The sequence below is a fragment of the Emydura macquarii genome, unplaced genomic scaffold (assembly GCF_026122565.2).
Source record: "Emydura macquarii macquarii isolate MOO-44397 ecotype Brisbane River unplaced genomic scaffold, CSIRO-AGI_Emac_v2 contig_3219, whole genome shotgun sequence".
Classification (NCBI taxonomy): domain Eukaryota; kingdom Metazoa; phylum Chordata; order Testudines; family Chelidae; genus Emydura; species Emydura macquarii.
Window position 1 is genome coordinate 957,826 of NW_027133356.1, and position 22,685 is coordinate 980,510.

Genomic DNA, 22,685 nt, shown 5'->3' on the forward strand with positions numbered 1-22,685 from the left:
GATTTAGAGCTTTAGCGGTGTGCATTGTAACACGGCCACCTTTGCTGACACCGGGGCTGAGCGCGTCTGAACTTTGTCGCCCTTCCCAGTAATTTTTCCAACTGCCGCCGTTCTTCATAATCTAATCACCAAAAAATGAGCCAGTCCTTCAAGCGGGGCCGGGCTGAGAGCTGTAGATCAAAGCAGGGGAAGTGTTTGTGCTGCTGAGCCGGGCGCTCTCTCCTGGCAGCGTGGTGGTGTTTTCAGTTGCTTCTCCCCTTTGCCTTCCGTTTTTCTAGCGAAGTTAGCGAGATGAAGTTAGCGAGATGAAGGACGCTCGCAAAGAGTTTGTCTGCTCTCGGATTTTGATCCGTGCGTTTCGGTTCGAGTCTTACTACTTCGGAAGTCCGCTTGCTCTCCATTTCCACTCGTCTTCCATGTCTCCCCCACACTGATGGCACAGCCCTAACCCGGGTGAGTTCCCCTTACTTTGAAGAGGGACAGGCTGTTCCTGTTGGGCAGGTCCGGATTGCAGATTGCATTGGACTCTGCCACAGCCTAGAGCGGAGGGTGATGAGGTGTGTGGCTGGCAGCCTGGGGCTGATTCCAAGACATGCCCATTGACTCAGTGGAAGTTGAGGGGTGTCGGATCCTGGCTTTGCCTTTATGTATCAGAAAACAGGAGCACGTGCATGGATCTGCACCCGCCCTCTCCCGCCCGGGCTGGAGGGGCGACTGGGCCCTTGGAGCTCTCAGAAATACCCCAGAAGCTGTCTCAGGAGGCTGGCTTTCTCAAGCGAAGCCCAGCTCGCTCGCCGTTCCCGCAGAGCAATCCAGGTTGCAGGTCCCAGGGCTCACGTCCTGCTGCTGTCACTGCCCCTCTGGTAGGCAGAAATCCGGAGGATGAACTGCATCCAGCAGGATGCGGAAAGGGCCAGTGAGTGACAAGACAAGCCAGGCCTCCGGCAACAGATCCCTGCATGTTCCTCGTTAAACTACAGCATTATCGGGGGCCGCGTTCCCAGCCTTCCGAGGCAGAGGTTTTAGATTACCCAGGCACCAAGCGAGTCACTCAGACAGCATTTATCCCAGCGCTGCCTTTTTCCAGTAGAAGGGGCCAGCATGTGTGATTCCTCTTCTGCAAACTGCAGCTTCAGAGCCTGGGTGTTCTGCCAAAGATCCCTCGGCCGAGAACGCTCGGCCGGGCTCTGCTTTGTGGCAAAGCAGCTGGTTGGAGACAGAGATAGGATCAGCTTCTTTTCCGCGTGGCCCTCCTGTCACGGATCCTCAGGGGCCGGGTGAGACGGCTCTGCCTTTGGATACCGGCCCTGGAGCCAGCAGAACTCGGAGGGAACGATCCTCTTACGGTGCGGAGAGGTCCATTTCTCTAACCTCGGGGCGAGCCCGCCTCTCCCTAAGGCTACGTGTGCGCTGCGGTAAAAGACCCGTGGCTGGCCTGGCTGCCTTGGGCCGGGGGTGCGGGGCAGTGACATGGCAGTATAGACATCGGGGGATCACACCAGGTTCCCAGAGCCCGGCTCCAGGCTGAGCCGGAACCTCTACACTGCAGTTTTATAGCCCGGCCGGCCCGAGTCAGCCGACCTGTCACAGTGTAGACGTAACCCGAAATGCAGAGCTCCAGGAGGGAGTTGGCTCTGTTGCCATGCAGACCTTCTCCTCCTTGCATTTCGCGTTGGTCAGCGCATTGCTTTACTCACTCGCACGTTTTACTTCCCCCCTCCTGACCCTTCCCGGGGCAGGGTCCTGGCTTTTCTCCTGACTCTCTCTCTCTCGTTTTTCTGGAACGCTGCTGCGGTTCTCGCTGAGCGGCTGCCGACACTCGTGCGGGAGAACTGCTCTGCAGCAGACAGTGAGCAGGATGTGACAGGGCCTTTCGATCTTCCGTGGGAAGCTCAACAAAGGACCGTGCCCTAGCGAAATGTATTCCGCTCTGTGCGCTGCTTGGCCGTGTCAGAGCAGGCTCCGTGTACTCCCTACCGGCTCCAGGGACAAAACAATGTCAGCTAACACGCTCAAATCTCGCATACCTTTACTTCATCAGCTTTAAGCACGTGCTCCTGCCGTGCCCTGAACTCTCCCCTCACTGCTGGAGTCCGCTCACTACAGTTTTGCCTGCCTCTCCGTCAGCTCGGAGGGCCGACCGAATAGTTTCCATAGTAATTACTGTACTTAAAAGGCAGAGGTAGGCTGGGGAGGGGGAGCAGCAAAGACAAGACACTCGCGTCATGAGCAATGCAGAGCCGGGCGGGAGGAAGGCTGGTTCCGAGATGCACGGCACGAACGCGTAGCGTGTGTTTGTGAAGAGGGCAAGGCCCGAATTTTGCAGCCATTTCCACTGCTGTCTGCGACACTCCTCTGGCCCTCGGTGCAGTCAGACCCGAGTGCCTTTGCTCTCCGTCTGCCTCCTCCCAGCTCCCCCGTGTGGCCGGGCAGTGCACAGACCCATTATACAGATGGGAATCGAGGCACAGAGGCTGTGACTCAGCCAAGGTCTCACAAAGGAACCTTTGGCAGAGTAGGGAACTGAGCCTGGCTCTGCCAAGTCCCAAGCGAGGGCCCTGACCCCCAGATCACACCCCCTGAGAGGCTGTAACGTTTCCTTGGGACAGGAGAGCGCTGCCGCTGTCTCGGAGACGGGGGTGTGGTACGAGGTGGCGTGTTAATGGGGCGGGGGTGATACTGAAGCACTCTAACCTGCGCTCATGGCCGTGAGCCGTGAATCCAGGGTCGGCCCCGTCCTGACGCTGAGATCGAGTCTCAGTGCGGGGGGCGAGATTAGAGCGCGGCCGCTCCCGTCACTCACTCGGCGTCTCTCACTCGCTGTGGGCTCTTCCCCGCCGTGCTGCGTGGTGACAGCTACATCATCTCCCGCTCTGCTGTAAGCAGTGCTCGCAATAAACAGCTGTACTGGAGACCAGCCGCCCTGGCAGGCCAGACATAACCCAGCCTGTGTGGATGGTTTATGGCCGCGCGCTCAGGATTCGACAGGCGGGAAAAGACGCCGTTAATCAGCTGGGGGGTTCTGGTTTTTAAATCCCAGATTTTGACTTGCAGCGTGCAGCCAGGGGGGCAGAAAGGTTACGCAGAGGCCCATGTACAGTCAGCTCTGCCAGTTGCGCCTGATGGATAAGGCTCATTCTGCTCGGCTGTGTCACGCTCGTCTGCCGCCAAATGGGAACACGCTGCTAGCAAAGCCTGGCACGCGTCCTCGAAACCTCTGATCGGTCGCATCTGCCCTGGGATCAGGGAGGCCCTGCATTCAGATGGGCCGGGCTGGACCCGGGCCGTCCAGGAGTGGAGCCAGTGGGGGTACAATAGAAAACAGCCGGGGAAAGGAGGCTGTGACCCGTCCTCCGCGCTCTGCACTGCCTTCCTTTCGAACAGCATGGCGAGGGCAGGGCCCTGGGCCGCAGGGCGCTCGATGGCCTGGCGCAGGGTACAGCAACGGGACAGGGCCCGTGGTCAGCAGACAGTCCCTCTGGGCCCGAGCAGTGGAGGGGCTAGTGCTCGCCCTAGGGCTGTCTCTGCCTCTCCGTCCGCTCCTGCCCCGTTTCTGCCTTGTTTATCGAGACGAGACGCTCCCCAGGCAGGGATCCCCTTGTTCCGCGTGTGCGGAGCAGCAGCGCAGCAAGAGGCCCCGCTTTCTGCGTGAGCACCCCCCGGCTGAGCTGACTCGGAACAAGGCTGCTCTGTGCCGCTCTGCTCCCACCTCGGCTTCGGTTACCTTTCAACGGCGCTCTCCTCTGGCATGCGCGGCGGCCGCTTCTCTGATTCGGGGACTGTACTGGGCAAAGATTTCCATTGGCTTCGTTGTTCACGGATTGCCTTCATCCTGAGAGTTCCCCAGCTGAGAGCGGAGACTTGCAGCCCTGCTCTTCCCCGTCGGAGGGCACAGGTTGGGCACCCAGTACCTGGCGCTCCTGGCGTGGCTCCACTACCTGGTCTGGGAAATGAAACACGCGATGGACTGTTTAACGCCTCGATGGCCGAGAAGCACCTGGCTCTCAAAGCACTTCTCGAAGGATGGCCAGCATCCCTCTCCCCACTTACAGATGGGGCAACTGAGGCACAGTGGCAGGACTGGACTTGGACACGGTCACGCAGCAGTTTGGCGTCTGAGCAGGACTAGCACGCAGATCCTCCCAGGTTTGCTGTCCCAGGGTTCTCCGCGGGAGGAGGGAGCACGCCAGGAAGGGGGAAGGCAGAGATTTTTCCAGAGCGGCTCCTCAGATCTCCTGCCCGCACAAGGAAATCTCCTCCTCCTCCCGCGTTCAAAAGCTTCAGCCTGAGGGAGGTGAGAGCCAGCCCTGGCGCCTGGCGCTGCCCTCAAAGGCCCTTCAGAAGCGAACATCACACGTCCTCTCTTCAAACAGAGCTGCTGCTCCTTCCCTGCTTCAAAGGGAAGTGCTGCCCTAGCCCAGCGCCGAGGCCGGCTGCTCGCGGTCCCCGTTAATGGCAGTTCTGCTCTTTCCATGCGGCATCCGGGCCGAGCAACCTTCATTCTTCAAAACAGCTGCGGTTTTAAACTACCGTGCGTGGCGGGACGGGCGGCACCCCTCACAGCGGTCCGGGCGCAGCGGCAACTTCTGGGCCCCTGGGGCTGCACCCAGCGGTTCTCAGCTGCCGTGTGGCAATGCGACCTGCAGGGGCCGCAGCCCCGTGGGTCACAGTGGGGCTGTGCATGCCGGCCCCTGCCGTTTCTGTGGTTGGCAGAGTCCCGGTGCCCCCCAGATAGGCCCCCGGATTGCCCTCTGGCCCTTCTGGAGTCGGTACATGGCCTGGGCACTGCTGGCGTCTTCCTTAGAGTCTGCCAGACGTCCCTCCCCAGCGTGGGGGAAGGGGCACTGTGATGGCGGCTGTGGCCCCGCTGCCCTGTGCAGCCAGCCATCGGGCCGTGGTGCTCAGCGCCATTGACTCGTCCGCCCCGGGATGAGCAGGGCAGCACCATTCCAGCAAGCCCAGAGTCGCCCCAGGCCCGGCTGAGGGAGTTCTCAATCCTCTGGTGCCCAGCGCCAGCCTGGCTGCTCCACCCCCGGGCTGGGCTGTCAGGGGGTTGATTGCCTTAGGTAGCAGCTGTTGGATCCCAGGGACAGGGTCTCAGCCAGGGGAAGGGCTGGTCCGGGGCCAGAGCAGTCTGAGCCGGGGGGCTTCGGGAATTCACTGGCTGCGGCGCTGGGCGGGGCGCTGAGTGGCTGCCTCTCTGCAGAGGCAGGGAGCTAATTGGAGGTGGGAGGGCCACGGACTGGCTGGCCACCGCCTTGGTGCGTTCACAGGTCCTTGCGGCTCCCTCTCGGGAGTCTCCCCGGCCCCCGAGGCTCGCCTGTGCCAAGGCAGCCCTAGTAAAGGGGCGCCCCAGCCTCTCGTCCGTCCTGTCCCCTTCGATCCAGAAACTGCTCGCTCGCGCCTCCCGTGGGACTGGCTCCGGACGGCCCTGTTGTGTCGCAGCGTCGTGGCTTCTGTGGTCTGTGGCCCGGGCTCCCCCAGCCGCGGGGAGACGCCCCTTGGGCTCCGTTCTGGAGCGCTTTGGCACCACACAGGCCGTGAAGTCTGCCCATCTTGGGCCCTGGTTCCCATCCCATCTTTGGGCACCGCTGAGCTCTCCCTCGCCCTTCCGTACCGGGGCTCCAGCCCACGGCCGCGATCGCCAGCGCTTCGGGATTGAGAGCCAGCCGGGCAGTTGGAGACAGGCAGCCGAACGCCTCGCCCTGTTGTGTTCCCTACACACCCCTTGTGTCCTCATCTGTTGCTTAGCGTTGCTGTGGACTGTCAGTCAGCCGCACCCCAGAGGTGGCAGCATTGCAGTGATGGGGCTGTGCGGTGTGTGCTCCTCTTCTTTCTAAAGCGATTGAGTCTCCTTGGGTCAGTGGTGCTCTGCATTTTAGGGGTTTTATTATCAACATGTTCTTGCACCAACCTCCCTCTAATCCTAGCTTTATGGCAAACTCCATCCCACACTAAACCATGGGTGGCTAAACCCACGGCGTGAGAGGACAGCCGGGCGATTGAGGCTGTGTGAACGCAATGCGGCTGAGAGCTGGGGCCAGTGTGACTGTCAGACGGAAGATCCCTGAAAGTGGGAGCAGGGTGCAATCTTGCGTAGCATCTTTGCCTCTTCCGCTGGCTTGGCTGAGACCTAAAGCGTAGGGACGCTGCCTCACGCTGTCAACGTCTCCATTAGAAATCCCCACGCTGCCTTGAACTGAAGTGTGAATATTCCGGCTTTTAGCCTTTTTTTATTTTTAGTAATGACTTGCAGGATTGAGCTGGGGGGGAGGGGGGAAGACGAGCACTTGACCTGCTTCTGTGTCTGTAATAACAAGGCAGAATTAATACTTGCTTATCAGGCAGTGCCCAGTTGGAGTTATCAGCCGAGGCAGCTATTAAAGGTAATAAGCAATACCCAAAATTATGCGCGCTTATTAAAGTGGTTTGGGATAGCGTCTGTACCTCCAGCAATATCTGCCTTCAGAGACGTTTAGCTGGATTCTGGGCAGCGTTCTGCGCTTTGTCCGCCTCCCGGTCGGGTTTCTGCCTCTTGTCTGTCTTTAGAGCAGGGCGTTGGGGGATCACGTGTCCGAGTTCCACCTGAGCTGTGCGAGGTGACCTTGGGCTGCGCGCTACAGGCAGCGTTTTCAGATTGGGCCGTGATCCTGCAGAGCTCTGCACGCTGCGTCTAGCCCCAAGAGGGGCGACCGCTCCCCGGGCTGCCTGCAGCTAATCACCTGCGTAAGCCTGTGCAGGATTGACGGCCGAGGGGTAGGCAGCTAAATGAGTGCGGCTGGGCGCCACCGCTCCCGTTGGCTTCATTGGGGCACCGCCTCTGGAAACCGGGCCACTTGTCGAGGCGTCAGAGAGGCAGCCAGGCTTTAGCCTTTGCGCGCCTCAGTTTCCCCATCTGGAAAACGAGCGTAAGCCGTCCCTGGCCTCGCAGGGCTTGCTTCTGTTTCGCTGTGTGCTGCACGTGGGGAGTGTGAGTGAGACGCTGCAGAAAGTCAGAGCGCACCTCGGCTCAGGGGCCCTGGTGTCTTCTTTTCTTTCCAGTGGGTTTCGTTGCCGGGAGCAGGGTGGGGCCTGGGCGGCTGCTCCAGGCCGTGCCCCAGAGTGGAGAGTGTCGTACGCCCTGCGTGAACGCAGCTCATGGGGCTGCCGCAGGAAGAGCTTCCCTGCTTGTCAGGGAGCTCCCGGCCCTGGGGCGAATCCAGCCCCTTGCGTTCGGCTCTGGGGCGTTACAACTGCTGAGGAGGCAGGAGCGTCCGATTGGCACCGGAGCCCTGTTGTGCTGGGTGCCGTAGGACGATGCGGTCCCAGCCCTGCGCCTGTGCACGGCCCGTCCCCTCCACTGCTCGCTCCCTGCTGGCCTGGGCCGGCGCATCCTGTGTGCAGCAGAGCCCTCTTACACCGACGGCGCGTTTGGTGGCCCAGCAGTTTTAGCTCTCCAGCACGGCACTGACCCAAGCTGCAGCATCCTTCCACCTCCACCCCGCAGCTGGCTTCGCAGGCAGCAGGTTGCAGGGGCTGAGCTGCGCCCTGAGAGAGGAAATCCCCCTTTCCAGCCCCCTGGAGCACTGAGGTTCTCAGCTCCAGCCACTGCTCTCCGCTCGGGGGTTTGACGTGTGCTTTGTGAAGCTTCTTCGAGCCACTGCAGCTCCCGTACACCAGCCACGTCGCTCCCAGCCTGGCAAGGCGCTGGTGACCCATGAACGTGTTAACTAGTTCCCTGGCCCGGGTGACTGGACTCTCCGTAGCATCGGGTTCTGCAGGAGGGAAGCGAGGGCAGCCCCGGATTTACAGAACTGATTTTAAGCCAGAAGGGACCGTGATGGTCACCCGATCAGATCTCCAGCGCAGCTGTGAATCCATGGGTGTCCCCCTTCCACTCACCCTCCTTTCCAGGGCAGGCACCCGCGCGTGTCTTGCCTGGCGTGAATGGGAAAGGGGCGGGTGCGTTCCAGAGGTCTCTGCCCTTGTCTCCAGCACAGTGCACGACCGCTGGTGGAAGAGTCCGATGTGTGTTCAGATCGGATCTGTGTGAGACCATCCAGGCTGTCAGGAGCGAGCCGGATTGGGCGGGTGCCGGAGAAACTGCGCCGATGTTTTGCAGAGAGCGCGCACGCTCGAGGAACGAGCCTTTTGACAGATGCCGCTGTGGCTGTAATAAAGTATCTTTATGCGCTGTGGTCCTTGTTCTGGCGCTGCCGGCACCTTCCCGTCACTAAACGTTTAGTTCAGGGGACAGCCTGGCGGTTGCTTTTCCGGCTTTTATTGCTTTTTAAATGTCTTGCAGAAATGGGCTCCTGGGTTGAGTGGAAGCCCCCTCCCCTCTCCCTTTATAGACTTCACCCGGCTTTAAACGACTTCTCTTCCTGGCCTGGGCCGGCTCTGGTCAGCATTGCTACGGCGGAGCTTGCATGCTGCAGAGAAAATTCAGCCCTCGCCTCGCCTGGCCGGGGAGAGGGGTTGCCTCTCTCTCTTGTCAAGGAGTTAATAAAAGCATCTCTCCCGGCGTGGGGAGGGAAATGAGCCGTGCCCGCACTCAGGGCTGTCCCAATGGTTGCCTTTCACTTGACAATGACGCTGATCATCCCAGCAAAAGGTCTGATGCTGAATTTAGACTCTCTCCCCGCCCCAAGAGGCTCCAGAGCTTAGAAATCAATTCGTGCTTCCTCCGAACACCTGTCTCCTGGCAGGAGCGTGCGCTCTTCATCCCCCTCCGCTCTGCTGCAGGGGCTGCGGGCGATGCTGCCTGACAGTCCTGGAAAGAGCCTTGCTCCCACCCCTGCGCTAGGTTGTCCGCTCCTGTCGGGTCGTCTGTTACGCCCATCGCCGTTGTGTCTGGGCCCCTTCCCTGTTCAGAAGCGTTTTCCTTGAGCCCCCGAGGGTATCCCAGGCCTTCTGACCCAGCTCAAAAGTTCCCTGCAGTTGCTGGAAAAGCTCCGGTTGGCTCAGTGAGCACTGGGGAGCACAGACGTTCCTGTGTCAGTCGTGGGCTGCGCCCATTCCCGGCTGCGTGGGCAGCTTGCCAGGGATCCGGGAGCTGTGCCCAGCTTTTATGCAGCGGGTCTCGCGTTTCCGGGGCCATGGGGCCCAGCGTGCTGTGCTCCCTGTGGATCCCCTGGCCTGCGTCTGAGACAATGGTGACGCCCTGGCTTGCTTTGTAGAACGTGGGTCTCTGTGTTTGCTCTCCAGGCCAGGCACGGGCCACCTGAGATGGAAACTTCTTTACAAAGTTCTGTGCCCGCCTGCAGCCTCCCCCACACCCCCAGCCCCTACTGTAGGACCGAGTCTCCCTGCAGCAGCAGGTGATTCTTACTCCAGGAGGGCCGGAGCTTGGAAATCCACGCCTGCCTGCGTGTCACTTGACCGCTGGTGAAGCTGAGGGGCCTGGCTCAGCACAGCGAGAGCAGCCTACCTTCGTGGGGCGGCAGGCTTTGCGCTGCAGCAGGGGGGTCCAGGGATCATTCGCCTTGGCCGAGCCCAGAGGCAGGCCCTGGCGAGCAGGTTCAGTGGTGGGTGGTAGATGCAGTCATGGGCCGGAGCTCAGTGCTCTCCCCAGGAGGGAAGTCGTATCCTTGGGCAGCTGGACTAAAGGTGGGAGGGGAAACTGAGGCACGGGGCTGGGCGTGCCTTGTCCCAGGGCACCCAGCAGGCCTGTGGTGGAGCCAGGGCTGGAACCCGGCTCTCCTGAGTCCCAGACAGCACTGCCTGTCATGGGGCGATGGGAGGGGGACTCGTCACCCCTCCTGCCCCCCAGCCGAGAGGGGGTGCTGGATGCTTCCCCACAGCAGAGGCAGTTGCACATTCCTTGCTGAGGTTGCCCTGACTTTGGTGAGGCAGGGACCGGGCCAGCTCCGTGCTGCAGTCGCTAGCCCTCCCCCCTCGCGCGTGACACCCCGCCGTGCCCTCGGGTGCTCGTCTCCTCACCGAGGTGCTTTTGTTCCCCCCTTCAGGCATCGAGTGTCCCCGCGGCGCACGAAACCTTCCCGGCCTGGTGCAGGAGGGAGAACCCTTCAGCGAGGAAGCCACCGTCTTCACCAAGGAGCTGGTGCTGCAGCGTGAGGTAGGACGTCCGCCCCCGCTGCGCCCCACTGCCGCGGGTGGGAATGCTGGTGCTCTGCCGGGGGGTCGGGTGCAGCGCTCCCCCTGCCGCGCTGCGTCGGCTGGTCTCTGGCGGAGCCCCGGCTCCGTGGGCGCTCCCGGCTCCGGCTGGGACTAGGTCGCGGGGCTCGCTGCTCACGGGCCAGTTCCTTTGCGAGGTGTTCGGTTCGGACGGCCTGCGGCGCCGGTCACTCCCCGGCCACGGTTTGTCGTCCCGGGCGGTTGCTTTGTGTCTGCAGCGTGGGCTGTGGGCTGCTCGGGGGCAGCTCCCGTGCGGGGGAGCCGTGTTGAGGGAGAGTCCCAAGAGTTAAAGGCGAGACGTGTTCCCCGGGATTCCCGCCAGTCTGTTCCCCGCAGAGACCCCCACGCCCAGGAGCCGGGGGCTCTTCCTTCTCTGTGGCTTGACAGAAGCCCTGAGGTGGTGCAGGGTGAGAGCATGCGGCCACCAGTGTCTGGCCAGCTCCGGGCACCTGCAGAGCCGCACGCTGGTGCTGTGCGGTGCGGGGCTGGCAGCGCCGGGGCTCTTGGCAGCGTGTGCCGGGAAAGCCCCAGTGGCCCGGACCGGTCAGGGACCTGGATGGGTTGTAGCAGGTGGCTTCATCAGCAGAGCCTGTCCCTGCCGGAGCTGAGCAGAGCAGGGCTGGCTCCCAGCTGCACGTCCCTCTGTGCGCCCTGCATGGCTGGGGCGTGTCGCTCCTGCTGCCCTCCATCGCCCCCTCGCTGCAGGGGCCGTGGGGGAAGGTGTATCGGGGCTGGGGGCGGGGGAGGAATAGTCTCTGTGTTGGAAACGCGAGCTCTGCTCTCAGTGACGGCAGCGTGTCTGTGCCTCCCTCTGCGGCCATGGAGGCTGCATGGCGAACCCGGGAATTGTAGCCTGATTTTGGGTAGTTAGTCGTTTGAATGGGGTTATAGGCTCGCTAATTGACTGATCAGACGATAACGAGGTTCTAGTCCTGGGATCAGGCTCCAGAAGAGTTTACAGGGACCCCCGGGGTGCACGACAGGAACGCTCACACTGACAGCCAAATCTGTACAATTCTACGAGCTTTTATTGCGATAACATGAAATGACGGATTAAAAGCAAATGAATAATCAAACGGCTAATGGGTCGGATTACAGTCTGATTCCAGAGACGCCTGTGATATAGATATAGATCTACGGGATGCTTTGCATTAATACACTCACCCCCTTCCCTGCTGACCTGGCTGAGAGAGATGTGCGGTTGCTCAGCTCTCGAGTGGAGGGGTGCAGAGCCGGGCACTGCTCGAGGGCGAAGAGCTACAAGGCTAAGACTAAGAACACAAAGAAGACTCCGTATAAACGAAGAACAAAAGATTTTCACAAACACTAGCTAACAGCAGCAGGAGCTGGTGATCACGCCCAAGTAACACGATGTGCCCCTTTCTATACCCTGACCAATATGTGTCCTTCGACGTCCAAGCTTGGCTTCTTCACCCCCAAATTATCAGGGTGCACTTATTCTATAGGCTGGCAGGTGTGTGCCTATTAATGACAGATCCACGTCCTTTGCAGACGGTTCCAGAGGGTTCGCTTATCTCACCTCTGTTATTTCTGGCCCTTTTTGTGGGCTCTGTGGTATATCTGTGACGTTTACTCGGGGCGTAACCTGAGACAGCCCCCCCGTCTTGATACCTCCTGACGTATCTAGGGTAAAGGCTATAACCATCTGTGTCTTATCCTTTAACTCATCGTTACTTAGCTGGGCCATAGGTCCCGAACGTATGTATGCTACCTGCCTTCGCGTTCACACAGGGTGTGGCCTCTGAGGTACCTGCACTGCAGCTGTAACACTTCAGTCTGAATCTAGGTCTGTATTACAATAAAACAACAACACTTCAATCTATAAGGAAAGGTAGACAGACAGACAGATCAGTGCAAGCAAGCAGGCTAGTCCTATAGGCTACAGAATGGAGATGGTTCCAAAATATACCAAGGAAAACACCCTTGCAGCCGTGATTGCCTTGGGCAGGGCAGCGCTGTGCTGGCCCTGGGCAGGAGGTGATGTTTGTGCGGAGCCATGCCCTACTTGGTGACTCCCTCGTGGGGAGGCTGCTGTGGTGGAAGCAGGGCAAGCTGTGGGTCTGCCCCAGAGAGGCCCTGCTAGGTGCACGCAGCAAACGGTGCTTCCACAGGGTGCTACAGACAAAGCCCAGGGCTAAGAGACATATCGCTGCTGTGCATAGGCTTCCTCCGCAGCATGGGCCACGGGTGACTTGCGGGTTTAAACTAGTGTAACGGGGGGAAGGGGGTGTCTCTGCAACATGGTGTCTTTACGCAGTGATTTGAGACTTTCGGGGACAGCCAGAGGTGAGGGGCTGTCACAGGAGCGGGGGGCGAGGTTCTGCGGCCTGCCCTGTGCAGGAGGTCGGACGAGATGATCACGCTGGTCCCGTCTGATCGTGGAGTCTGCGTGCGTGGGCCAAGCGAGCTGGTGGCTAAGTCGCTCTCGGGTTGGCTGGCCCGGGCCTGGTTGCGCGGCCGGTTGAAACGGGGGAGGCACGTGAGAACCCGTTCCGGGGAGAGGAGAGCTCGGCTGGCCCACGTCGAAGGGTGTCTGTGCAGGGGCAGCCCCTCGGGGGTGGCACGGCCGCTGGAGCTGGGCAGGTTGTCAGCAAGGCGAGGGGCCAGCCCTCTATTCAGCCGGGAGCATGGAGCAGCTCCATGGGTCGAAGGGGATAACCAGGGGCCCGGTCGGACTCGTTTCTGCCCCCAGGCCCAGAACCGTGCAGGGGAGAGGGAGAACCGTCTGGCTGCGCCGTGTTCTCGTGGCACGCGCCATGCCCTGCACGGGTTTGCTGTCTGCGTCCGTTCCTCCTGCCCTCGTCTTTCCATCGAGCCAGTCCCCTGCTCGCCTCGGATTTAAGGAGCCATGAATTCCGGCCGGGCTGGCGCTGCCCGCATGTCGTGGCTGCCGCTTGGCTGCGCTCTCCCTTCCCCCGGGTCTGGCCTGTGCGTGGGGACTGGAAGCTGTTGGGGGGCAGGGGCTCTCTCCGTTTGGGCAGCGCCTGGCCCAGCGGGCCCCAGACGCTGCCGTAAGCAGCACGATTGCTAGAAGTGCCGGGCGCAGCACCACGCAGGCCTGCAGCTCTGCCCCCTCTTGGAAAGGCAGTTCTGGAGAGACCCGAGCCAGCTGCCCCCTTTGCCCCCCAAGTGCTAGCTCCCTGGCAGAGGGGGAGCAACACGCGCTGGGCGGCTGGGGCAGGCGCAGGCCAGGGCAGCGAGCTGCAGGGCTGGAAGCGCTTTCACCTTGTGGCCTGTGATGGATAGGCAGCGGGGGCGCCCAGAGTGCCTCCCACCCCCCCCCCACTGTCAGAGAGGCTGCGGGCAGTGCGGCCGGCTGCTTGCTCTGCTCCGAGCCCCCTTCTCTCCTCTCCTTGAAGAGGAAAGGTTGCCTTGACCTCGGGCAACCTCTGCCCACCCGGGCTTTTCCGATAGGCTCCCACCTGCAGCGCGCCCGTGAATTTTCAGCGCCCTGTTCACCAGACCCGTAGCGTCTCGGAAAACCAGGAAGAACCCCTCCCGCTCCCCAAACCTCTCCCCTCGTCTCCCTTCGCTCTCGGCAGCGTCTTCCCAAGCCATGGGGAGCCGTACAGAGGAGGGGGCCCGGACTGGGGCCGGGCCAAATGCAGTGCCCGCAGGAGTGGGGCGAGGTGACGGCTTCCGGGAAGGGAGCAGGGGTCTCTTTCAGAGATGAGCCGATCCAGCCGTTAGCCGCTCTCGCTGGTTGGATGGCCGCGGGCAGAATGCAGGGTGTGCAGCAAGCGAGGGCCGGCTGTCACGTGTGCGGGGATCTGGCTGGCGGTGAGTCCTGCTGTGTGGACAATACACTCTGGTGCTTTGTCCTCCTCCGAAGTGCACGCTCTGTTTTATTCATTCGGCACATTCCCCTCCAAGGGATCCGCGCTTCAGATGAGGAATATTTATGTATCAATTTTGCATCATTGCCCTGTATTCTAACTCCCACCAGTTCGGTTTAAATTGACTTAAGAACTGGTTATCTCGAGAACTGTCAACCCAATTCCCTTTAAATTTGTTTTATGCGTCCGCTGCATAAAACCAGCCAGCTCCGAGAAGCTGACATTTCCAGCCATCATTCACTGTCAAGTTATTCTGCGGCCCCGGCTGCATTTCCCGGCTTGCTTTCGAAGGGAAAGGTCTCCATTTGGTGGGTTTCTGAAGTCTCTCCTATCCCGGCACAACCCCGCTGCGTTTGCATTCAGCAAAGCTGCCACTTCCATGATCTTTCTAATACACAGTAATGACTGGAGACTTCTTGCAGCGAGCAGAGCTTCCTAGACTCGGCGGTGCACTGCAGTCTGGGGCCGGGGCTTTCTCTCGCGTCGCACAGAAGCTGCTGTAATAGGCAAGTTGCGTGGGGGTTTTTTCCCCCCCTTCCCTTTATTCTTCCCTGTCCAGGAAGCCAGCAATTCAAATCAAAGTCAGTGTGTTAGTCTATTTAATAGCTACACACAGCACTTCTCTCCCCCTCCCACACACATGCAATTACTCTGACCCCGTGGAGATGGAGATTCTGGTGCCATTTTTGATCAGCTACAGACAATTACCCGTAAGGAATGAGATTGGACAGTCCCCACCATCCCTTGTCTGGGCAGGCAGGTGGTGCCGGGATTGCACCAAACTGGAGCTGGGCTTTCGGGCCAGAGGGGTCTCGTCCCAGTGGAATTGGTAGCCTGAGAAATCTGTTGAGGTCATAACTGCCGGACCAGATCAGACCCAAGCCCCAGTCTGGCCAGCACCATCTGCTTCAGAGGAAGGTGCAAGAACCCGCAGTGGGAGGTTAGATCTGGTCATTTCTCTTTGAATTAGGATGTGGAGTAAATGAACTTACTTGGCCCTGTTTGTGGCCCGGCAAACATAAAAGGAGCCGGCAGAAGTTTGGGCAACCCCTCTCCTCTCCCCGACGCACCTTTCCTGGTTCAGGGACAGGTCACGTCCTCCTGGAAGCAAAAGCAAAAGCAGCCAAGCTGCACAAATTTGCTTAACTTCTTGCCTGGGGGGAAGGAACTGGCCTGTAGCGGGGCATTTACTGTCCCGAGGTGACTTGCCTCGTCCAGGAGCCTGAAATCCCAAAGCCAATCTGTAAACTAGCCTGTGACCTGGCCCCCCTTCCCACCGAACCCAGGCCATTGGGGGCAGTTCCGTTAAACGGGCTCAGGAAAGCCGGCATCTCCGCCAGGCGTCCTGCGCAGAGGACCCTGTTCGCAGGAGAGTGCCAAGGCCCAGCGAAATAATGGCACTGCGGTTTCATGCCGTCCTGGGTGTCGCTATTGAGAGCGGGCCGGGGGGGCCAGCCCCACACATGCGAGTGCTACCAGCAAAACGGTCCAAGCCTTGCATCCCCTTCTACCTCTGCCCCCTCCCACAGGCCTACCGCAGAAGAGACAATTAATAACCTCTTTAAAAGGCCCCCTACCCCTAGCAGAGATTTGACCCTGAAAAGGAAAATACGCTAGAGACTCCACGAAGTCCACTCGGGACTTCACTCCTCCTGCCAGTTTTAAGCGACGGGTGCTGCGGTACCAGGGTGCTGATCTGCGACTTGCATGGTATGCCCCTCGGTTGTGCTGGCTCTGGTGCTACCTGTGTTGGGTTCCAGCCCCCGGGTCCGCCCAGAACTGTGCCGCAGCTGCTTTCTGCTGGCGCTGCTCCGGCCCTGCTGGCTCTCCTGCCCCCGGGGAGCTACGCTGATGCTTGCAAAGAGGAGCTGTGGAAGAAATGCCCTCCCCGTTTGGCAGTGTTAAACAGCCGTCCAATGATCAGTAGCTTCGCTCCATTATTACAAGTGCCGCCCAGAGAATGTCCCGTTCCCGCTGCCTTCCTGCGCCGTCTGATGTGCGATAGAAGTGTTTGTTTATTTATCCGCTGGGCACTTACAGGCTGTTTCAGATAGAAAAGCACTCCTGCTTTTCTACCGCAATTTCAAGAGCAGCTAGCATCATAGCGCTGGGAAACCGATACTCGCTTTGGCTTTGCAGAGTCTGTGGTCGTGGTTAGCATGTCGTTGGCTGGTTTTCATTGCCATGCGAGGCTGCCTGGGACCACTCATGGCTTCCGTGTCCCCGGCCACCCAAACCCTTCAGCCGGGGAGCTGGGAGGGCTTGGGTTGCCTGAGGCTGCAGCTCACTGAAGGGTGTTCACACCAAGGAAGGGAGAGGAGTGAAATTGAGAGAGGAAACATAGACCCGGAGGAGACTGCCGGAAAGCGCAGCATGTTTGCCTCTGGAATGGTCTCTCCATCACTTGGGACTCCAGCCCTGGCCAGTCACATTCTGTGGATCCGCCCAGAGAGACGGACGAGCTCCCTCCCGCCCGCCACTTTCGGGCAGTCTAGGGAGAGGATAGAGAGTTGCGGTTAAGGAGGAGGTGCTGGAACACCTCACCCAGGGCGTGGGGAGTTCTCCATCGTTTTGAGTCTGGACACTCAGAGCAGGTGTCTCTCGCCAAAGCTCTGCTCCAGCAGATTTGCTGGGTTGATTTGCCGGGTTTGGGGCCTGGCTGGCATTCTCTGGCCCGTGCAGTGCAGGAGGCTGGCTAGAACTAGGCTATCACAAGGGTCCCTTGGAGGCTTCACACAGGTGGGAAAACAAACCCCTCTAGAGAGAACCAGGCCCAGCCGTCCCGGGAGCTCTGACGGGGCTGCAGAGCGAAGCGGCCAGCTGCTCATAAACAGAGGCTGTTGCTCGTTACCATTAGCTGCGACCCTGGAGGCTATTGCCCACAGAGTCAGTACAACGGGAAGGGGAGGAGATATCTAGCGACCTAGGCACTTCTGTGCAGTATCTGAGTGCTTTACAGTCTTCGAATGCATCTGTCCTCCCAGCACCTCTGGGCGGTAGGGGACGGCTATTAGCCCTGGGTTGTTCAACAGTTGGGAAACTGAGGCACAGAGAAGCTCATGGTCACAGAGGCAGTCGGTGGCAGAGGAAGGTCTTGAGCCCAGGTTTCCCAGGTCGTAGGGTGGAGCCCTCCCCACTCTTCCCCTGGGGCGAATCCTGACACTCAGTCCAGCCAGCCTCAATTCAGCACCAAGCACGCTGGTGGCGGCGATCGCTGGAGAAGTCTCGAATCCCCGGACACACGGGATACGGCAGAGGCGTCTGTGCCCCAGTGATCCCTCGGAGTCTGTGCGCAGCAGCAGGACGGCGCGTAAAGAACAGCGGGCGCCATGCCTTTTTGGGGGGATTCCCCAAGTCCCCCAAGAGCATTGGAAGGAGCCTCAGTCATCCTGGCGCGGAAGGGGAAGCGTGGCCGGGAGCTGGGAAATGGCGATGAGACAGAGACGTTTTAGGGGGAAGAGTCGAGTTAGAGTCCAGGAAAGGCTTCCAAGGGGGCCGGCCCCAGGACCAGTGTTAGCTGGCTCCTGGGGAGTGGAGTTGGGGCGAGGTTTGCAAATGACACAGCTGAAGCGCGTCGGAAGGACCCGGGCGAGCTGGGCAATGGACACCTGCCGGCAGAGGGGCCGCGCTGGGTGGCGCGGAGCGGAGCGGATATGGCTCTACACAATGCTGGCTTCTAAACGAACTGTGAGCACCCTGGGGAAAAGCCTGGCTGGCTCTGCTCCATGTACAGCCGCTGGCGCAGGAGCCAACGTAACACGTGAACGTCCCAGCGGCTGGGTGTTGCTTAGCTCCTCCATTTGCCTTCGCTCACTGCCTGGCCTGGATGCAATCCGCTCCGTGCAGCCTTCCGCGGCACCTGGAGTGTAAAGAGACGCTGTGGCGTCCTGTAGGCTGCGGCGTCGGGGTGCACGCCACCTTGGGGATCGCGTCCCTGTTGGGCTGTGCCCGTGACCCCCAGCGTGCTGTAAGCAGGGAGGACGGGCAGTTAGTTCTTGGACAGCCGAGCTGTGGATCAGTGTCCGTCTCCTGGGAAGGTGGCTGGATTTTGCCCAGCGCCCACCGTGTTGTCGAGACCGAGCCGGTAGCAGAGCCCTGCCGTTGTGTCCTTTGCAGAGCCAGACACCGTCCATCCGTGCCCTGCTTCCCACCGGACAGGTCTGCTGCAGCATCCGCGGACGCTCACGGAGCACACAGCACCTATTAGCTGGGACAACGTGGGCCGCCAGTAATTGGCGCTGCACCTGTCAGATGCAATGCGCTCGGTGATGCTTCACCCGTGTGTGTGTGTGTGTGTGTGTTTGCTGATTGGCTAGCTCAGACAATCCAGTTACTTGCCAGTGGACTCCTGGTCGTTAATGTGAACTAATTAATGAGGTTCTGCTGCTCACAGTCGGAGGGGGCCTGCTGGAGCGGTGGCGGTGCTGTATCAACCCCCGGCCTTCTGGGGAGATGCTGGGAGGAGAACCCCACCAGAGGTGCTACTTCGGTATCGGCCCCCTCGGCCCTGCTGCAGGAGGAGCCGTGTGTGCTGGTGCGGACAAGGCAGGGTGCCCCAGGCCTGCAAGCCATGCAGGGAGAGGGCGGGGCGTTCTCGAGTGCAGGGTTTGTGGCAGATACGAGGTGCCAGCCTGCGCAGTTTAACATGGATCTGAAGCTTTCCCAGTGATGGCGCTGCCTCTTGCAGGAGCCAGGTGTTGCAGGAGGGATGCGTGCTGACACAGAGCCAGCAGCAGGGGACGGAAAGCGCACCTTGTCTGATGCGGAGGAGGGATGGAGGGGAAGCAGTCGGGGGCTCTGCGGCTGAGCTTGTGACTCCCCGAATTTATGGCATGTCCCTGGCCTTGGCTAGCCCCAGCTCGCTCTGATTGCACACCTGGCCCTGCAGAGGGGCTTCTCTCCCTTCCTTCCATGACAATTTCAATGACTTTTTCTTTTGATCTTTCAAGGCAAACTGTCCAAACACCCCAACGGGTCTGAGCTTGGGCCCAGGTCTGGGTTTTCCCCTCTGACTGGGGCAAGGAGAGGTGCGAACTGGCTGTTAAAAGTACATGCCTTTTGGAAGGTCAGTTGTTTGCTGTTTCTCCACCCATCTCCCCCAGCATCGTCCATCTGTCCGCTCTTCTGCCAGCGATACCTCATCCGCTACACGCTTCTATGGCAGGGCTGGCTAGGGAGTGGTGGATGGAAGCTGGGGGTTTAGCCCCATGCTGGAAAGATCTGCCCCCCTTTATGCCAGAAGTTTGCTTCACCTCCTAGCCTAGATGGATGTGGAGGTTAAAGCATCTCGGTTGGCTGAGAGCTGCTTTGCTGAAGCCAGTTTCACGGGAGGAGACGTGGCCCTGGAGGGCCCAGGTTGGAGTTGAAAAGCGCTTGTCTCCTGGAAGGGAAAAGACAGACCGTGCCGGTTGCTTACTGAAGGCTTTGAAGAGCGCGGCGCGTTTGAAGGAATTCGTCAAGCGCCTGTCTTCTGTCTTTGCCTCCCCCTGTTTTCAACGTGCTCTCATTAAGGTCTCTTGATATTAAAATTCACTAACTCGTGCAACGTCCCTGATTGAGACGTCTGTGTCAGACCAGAGCGTTGCTTCCATTTGGTATAATTACGCTGTGATTCAGAATTTCAGTGTAGGATAAAAATGCCCTCCACAGCCTCATCTCTCGGAATGATTGTCAAGCTAAAACACGTCGTTTACGCTCCCTGTGTCTCTCCTCTCTGCTTTCTCCAGCGCAGGCTGTATTTACCCTATCGCGTTGTTGGTGTTGCTAAATCTCCTTTCCATGTACATTAGCCGCCATCCACACCTTCCGCTCCGTGTCTCCGCTGCTCACTCCGTGCACACGTGCTTCCACGCTCCGCTTGATGGGTCTTAGCCAACGCGTTGCCCAGAAGCCTTTCCCTGGCCATTTCAGCTCTGAAGGCTGGTCCCGTTGAGGATGCCCTTCCTCCGGTGCATGGTCCTTTTGAGACACTCCGCAGCTGAGTTGTCTGAAATCTCTGGTTGCCGGCCCACGCTCTGCGCTCCTGTTCATCTACAGGTTTGAAATTGCTCCTGGACCCTGCGTGCGTGTGATGTAGCAGGGCAGCCACTCAGTGGGAGGCTGCCGCGCCATTGAAGTGAAGGCTTTACAGTTGTTAGACTGGTGAGGCGCTGGACTTGCCTTCTGTTTACACCAGCTTGCTATAAAGAGACGCTGCTCCGAGACGTCTGCTCCCGGTAGTCCTCTGCTGTGTTCGCTTTGCAGGTTGAACTAAGAGGGCTCTTTTCTAGCACCTGCTGAAGTTCACTCCAGCTTCTTCCAGGGCTGTGGGGGTCAGCGGGCTGTTACTGACGAGGTGACGATCAGGAGCTTGTAGCCATCTCTCTTGTGCCTCCATTGTTAGGCACAGAAGTTTCTTCAGCCACCTCTGGGGTGGAACACAGCCCCTGCTGAGCTGCGCAAAGTGACCCTTCTGCATGACCTCCTGGGCCGCAGGGGTGGGCAAGGTGTGGTTTCAGCAGGCTAGAGGGGAGGCGGGGAAGGTGAAAGTGGAGAAGAATGTAAAGGAGGTGGCCTGCTAGGGGCAGGTGTCCTGTCTCTCCTTGCCAGCAAACACTTGGGGTCCCAGCTGCTACCGCCAGGCTCCGAATGTGTGACCTGTGTTGTGTTGCTATTGCTGCACCACGAGCACTGCCGGAGGAACCTGGACGAGAAGCCCCTGGGCTTCTGGGATGTCCTATCCTCCCCCTCCACTCGACTCTTCTGATGCCTGCGTAGACTGCAGGCTCCAGGGGGAAGGGACCGGGTCTTTGTACAGCACCTTGGATCCCTTTCGGGTTCCCCTCCTGGGTGCTAGTAACAATCCTCCCCCTCCCAAAGCCTGAGGAGCAGTACCAACATGGCAGGTCACTCGGACCAAAAACTAATGGGAGGTCGTCAATCAAGAAGAGGGAAGGGCCTCTGGTATCCCCCCGTGGATCTGGGTAGCAGGGAACATGTCTCGGTGTAGCTGTGTCCAGTCCGGAGGGGCGCATTGAGCCCTGGGGCAGGACGGGCCGACAGCGGGTGCTGGCCCCGCTAGCTGTGTGCTAGTCAAGCACAGAATTGCGTCCGCTTTTGTGAACCCCACTGGGCCGGTACCTCATCTGCACGTGCCTGGCCTGGCCGGGGTCAGATGCCGTCCCCATGGGGGCTGAGGAGCCTGCGGCGGGAGCGGGGTGGAGGGGAAGTACTGCCTGGTTCTTGGTGTGGCTGGAAGCTCCGCCACACGCCAGGCGAAGAAGCAGGTTCCACTCGACAGAGCAGCCGGCTGGGTGGGGGGGATGGATGCTGGGAAAGCCCGTGCAGGGGCTGGGAGCCTGGCTGGCTTACAGAGCTCGGGGCACGGCTCGGTCAGTGCCCCCCGGGTAGGTCAGTGCGGTGCATCGCTGCTGGCGCCAGCAGAGCCGCCTGCCTGGTCTGTAGAGAGCGCCACGCTGTCGGTTTGACTGCGGGGCAGTGAATGGTCCTGGCTACCAGAGAGCTGCAGTGGGACCTAGAGCACCCAGCCCCCGGGTTAGACAGGAGGGGCCTGGGGTCGGGCCTTAAGACTGGGGAATTACTCCTGCCCCTGGGTCCTCTGGATTTCCATCTGCTGTGCCCAGCTCGCCCTGGGCTGGCTGAGGAGTGGGGTGGGCAGCGTGAGTGGCTCCTGTCCCCGTGTCTTTGCAGAACGTGCCTAGCACAGAAACCCAATAAATAAAGGAGACGTCCCGGAGCGGCTTGTCCAGCCGGCGGTGCTCCGGGGTGGGGGGTGGAGAGCAGCCATGGCGGGGCAGTTTTGGTGCCGGGCTAGGTTTTTATTCCACGCTGCCCCCTCGCCGTTCGTTTCCCTCTGCTCAGCGCTGCGGCCGTTCTCCAGGGTGGCTTGTAGCATGGGTGAAAGTCTGGGCCGCGTGGCTAGCAAATCCCAGCCGCGGAGAGTGGCAGGCGAGGAGGGGAGAAGTGCCAGCAGAGCTTGGAGATTGCCAGGCGCTGCTCATGACCCGGGGTGGGTGGTGCGGGCGGAAGGGGCTGGTTGTGAAGGACAAGTGTCTGCTTGTCCGATGTGGGGCTGGGTGTGCACCAGACTCTGAGTGCGTCTGAGCATGTGAAACCGAGGCAGCCCTGGGGTGGCAGCTTTTCTCTGGGATCAGCAGGGGAGGCGGGTGGGACCCCTCTCCCGCGGGCTGTTCCCCTGGCTACAAGGCGCTGTGGGGAGTCAAGGGGGAGTGTAGCAGAAGGCGCTGCTGCTGCCCCGTTCTTGGAGGCTGGTGGGAGGGAGGGAGGGAAGCGGCCGTCTGAAACGTCTGACCTCAGTTTTTGGGTGTTTCCCACTCTGCAGTGCCGGGGGAACCTTGACCAGCGCGTTCCCCGGCAGAGTTAACCCTGCTGCATCAGGAGAGGGTGCTCAGGACCATCCGGGCCTGGCAGAGGGCCAGGAGGGCAGCCCCACTGCCGCTGGCAGGTGGGCAAAGCAAGCCCCAGAAGGGCCAGTGCAGATCCCCCCGGAAGGCTGCCCTTGGATGTGAGAGGACATGGAGACACTGGAAGGACCTGTGGGCCCTGGGGATGAGGGCTACTGGCGCCGCATGGCATGGCGCTGGCCGGCCCCGTGGCTGGGCGTGTGGACAGCTGGGCTCTGCTCCTGGGGTGCCGGCGGCATGGGCTGGGGGTCCAGCAGGACGCGGCCTAGAGCACAGCGCTCTCTCCCCG

General features: G+C 60.3%; 1 protein-coding gene across 1 annotated transcript in view; it reads left to right on the forward strand.

Annotated features, from left to right (window-relative positions):
• Positions 1-22,685, forward strand: part of SND1 (staphylococcal nuclease and tudor domain containing 1) — a 412,723-nt gene that overhangs the window by 301,403 nt on the left and 88,635 nt on the right. The window contains exon 16 of the mRNA XM_067531417.1: positions 9,948-10,057. Coding sequence (XP_067387518.1) covers positions 9,948-10,057 — 110 coding nt within the window. The remainder of the gene's footprint in view (positions 1-9,947; positions 10,058-22,685) is intronic.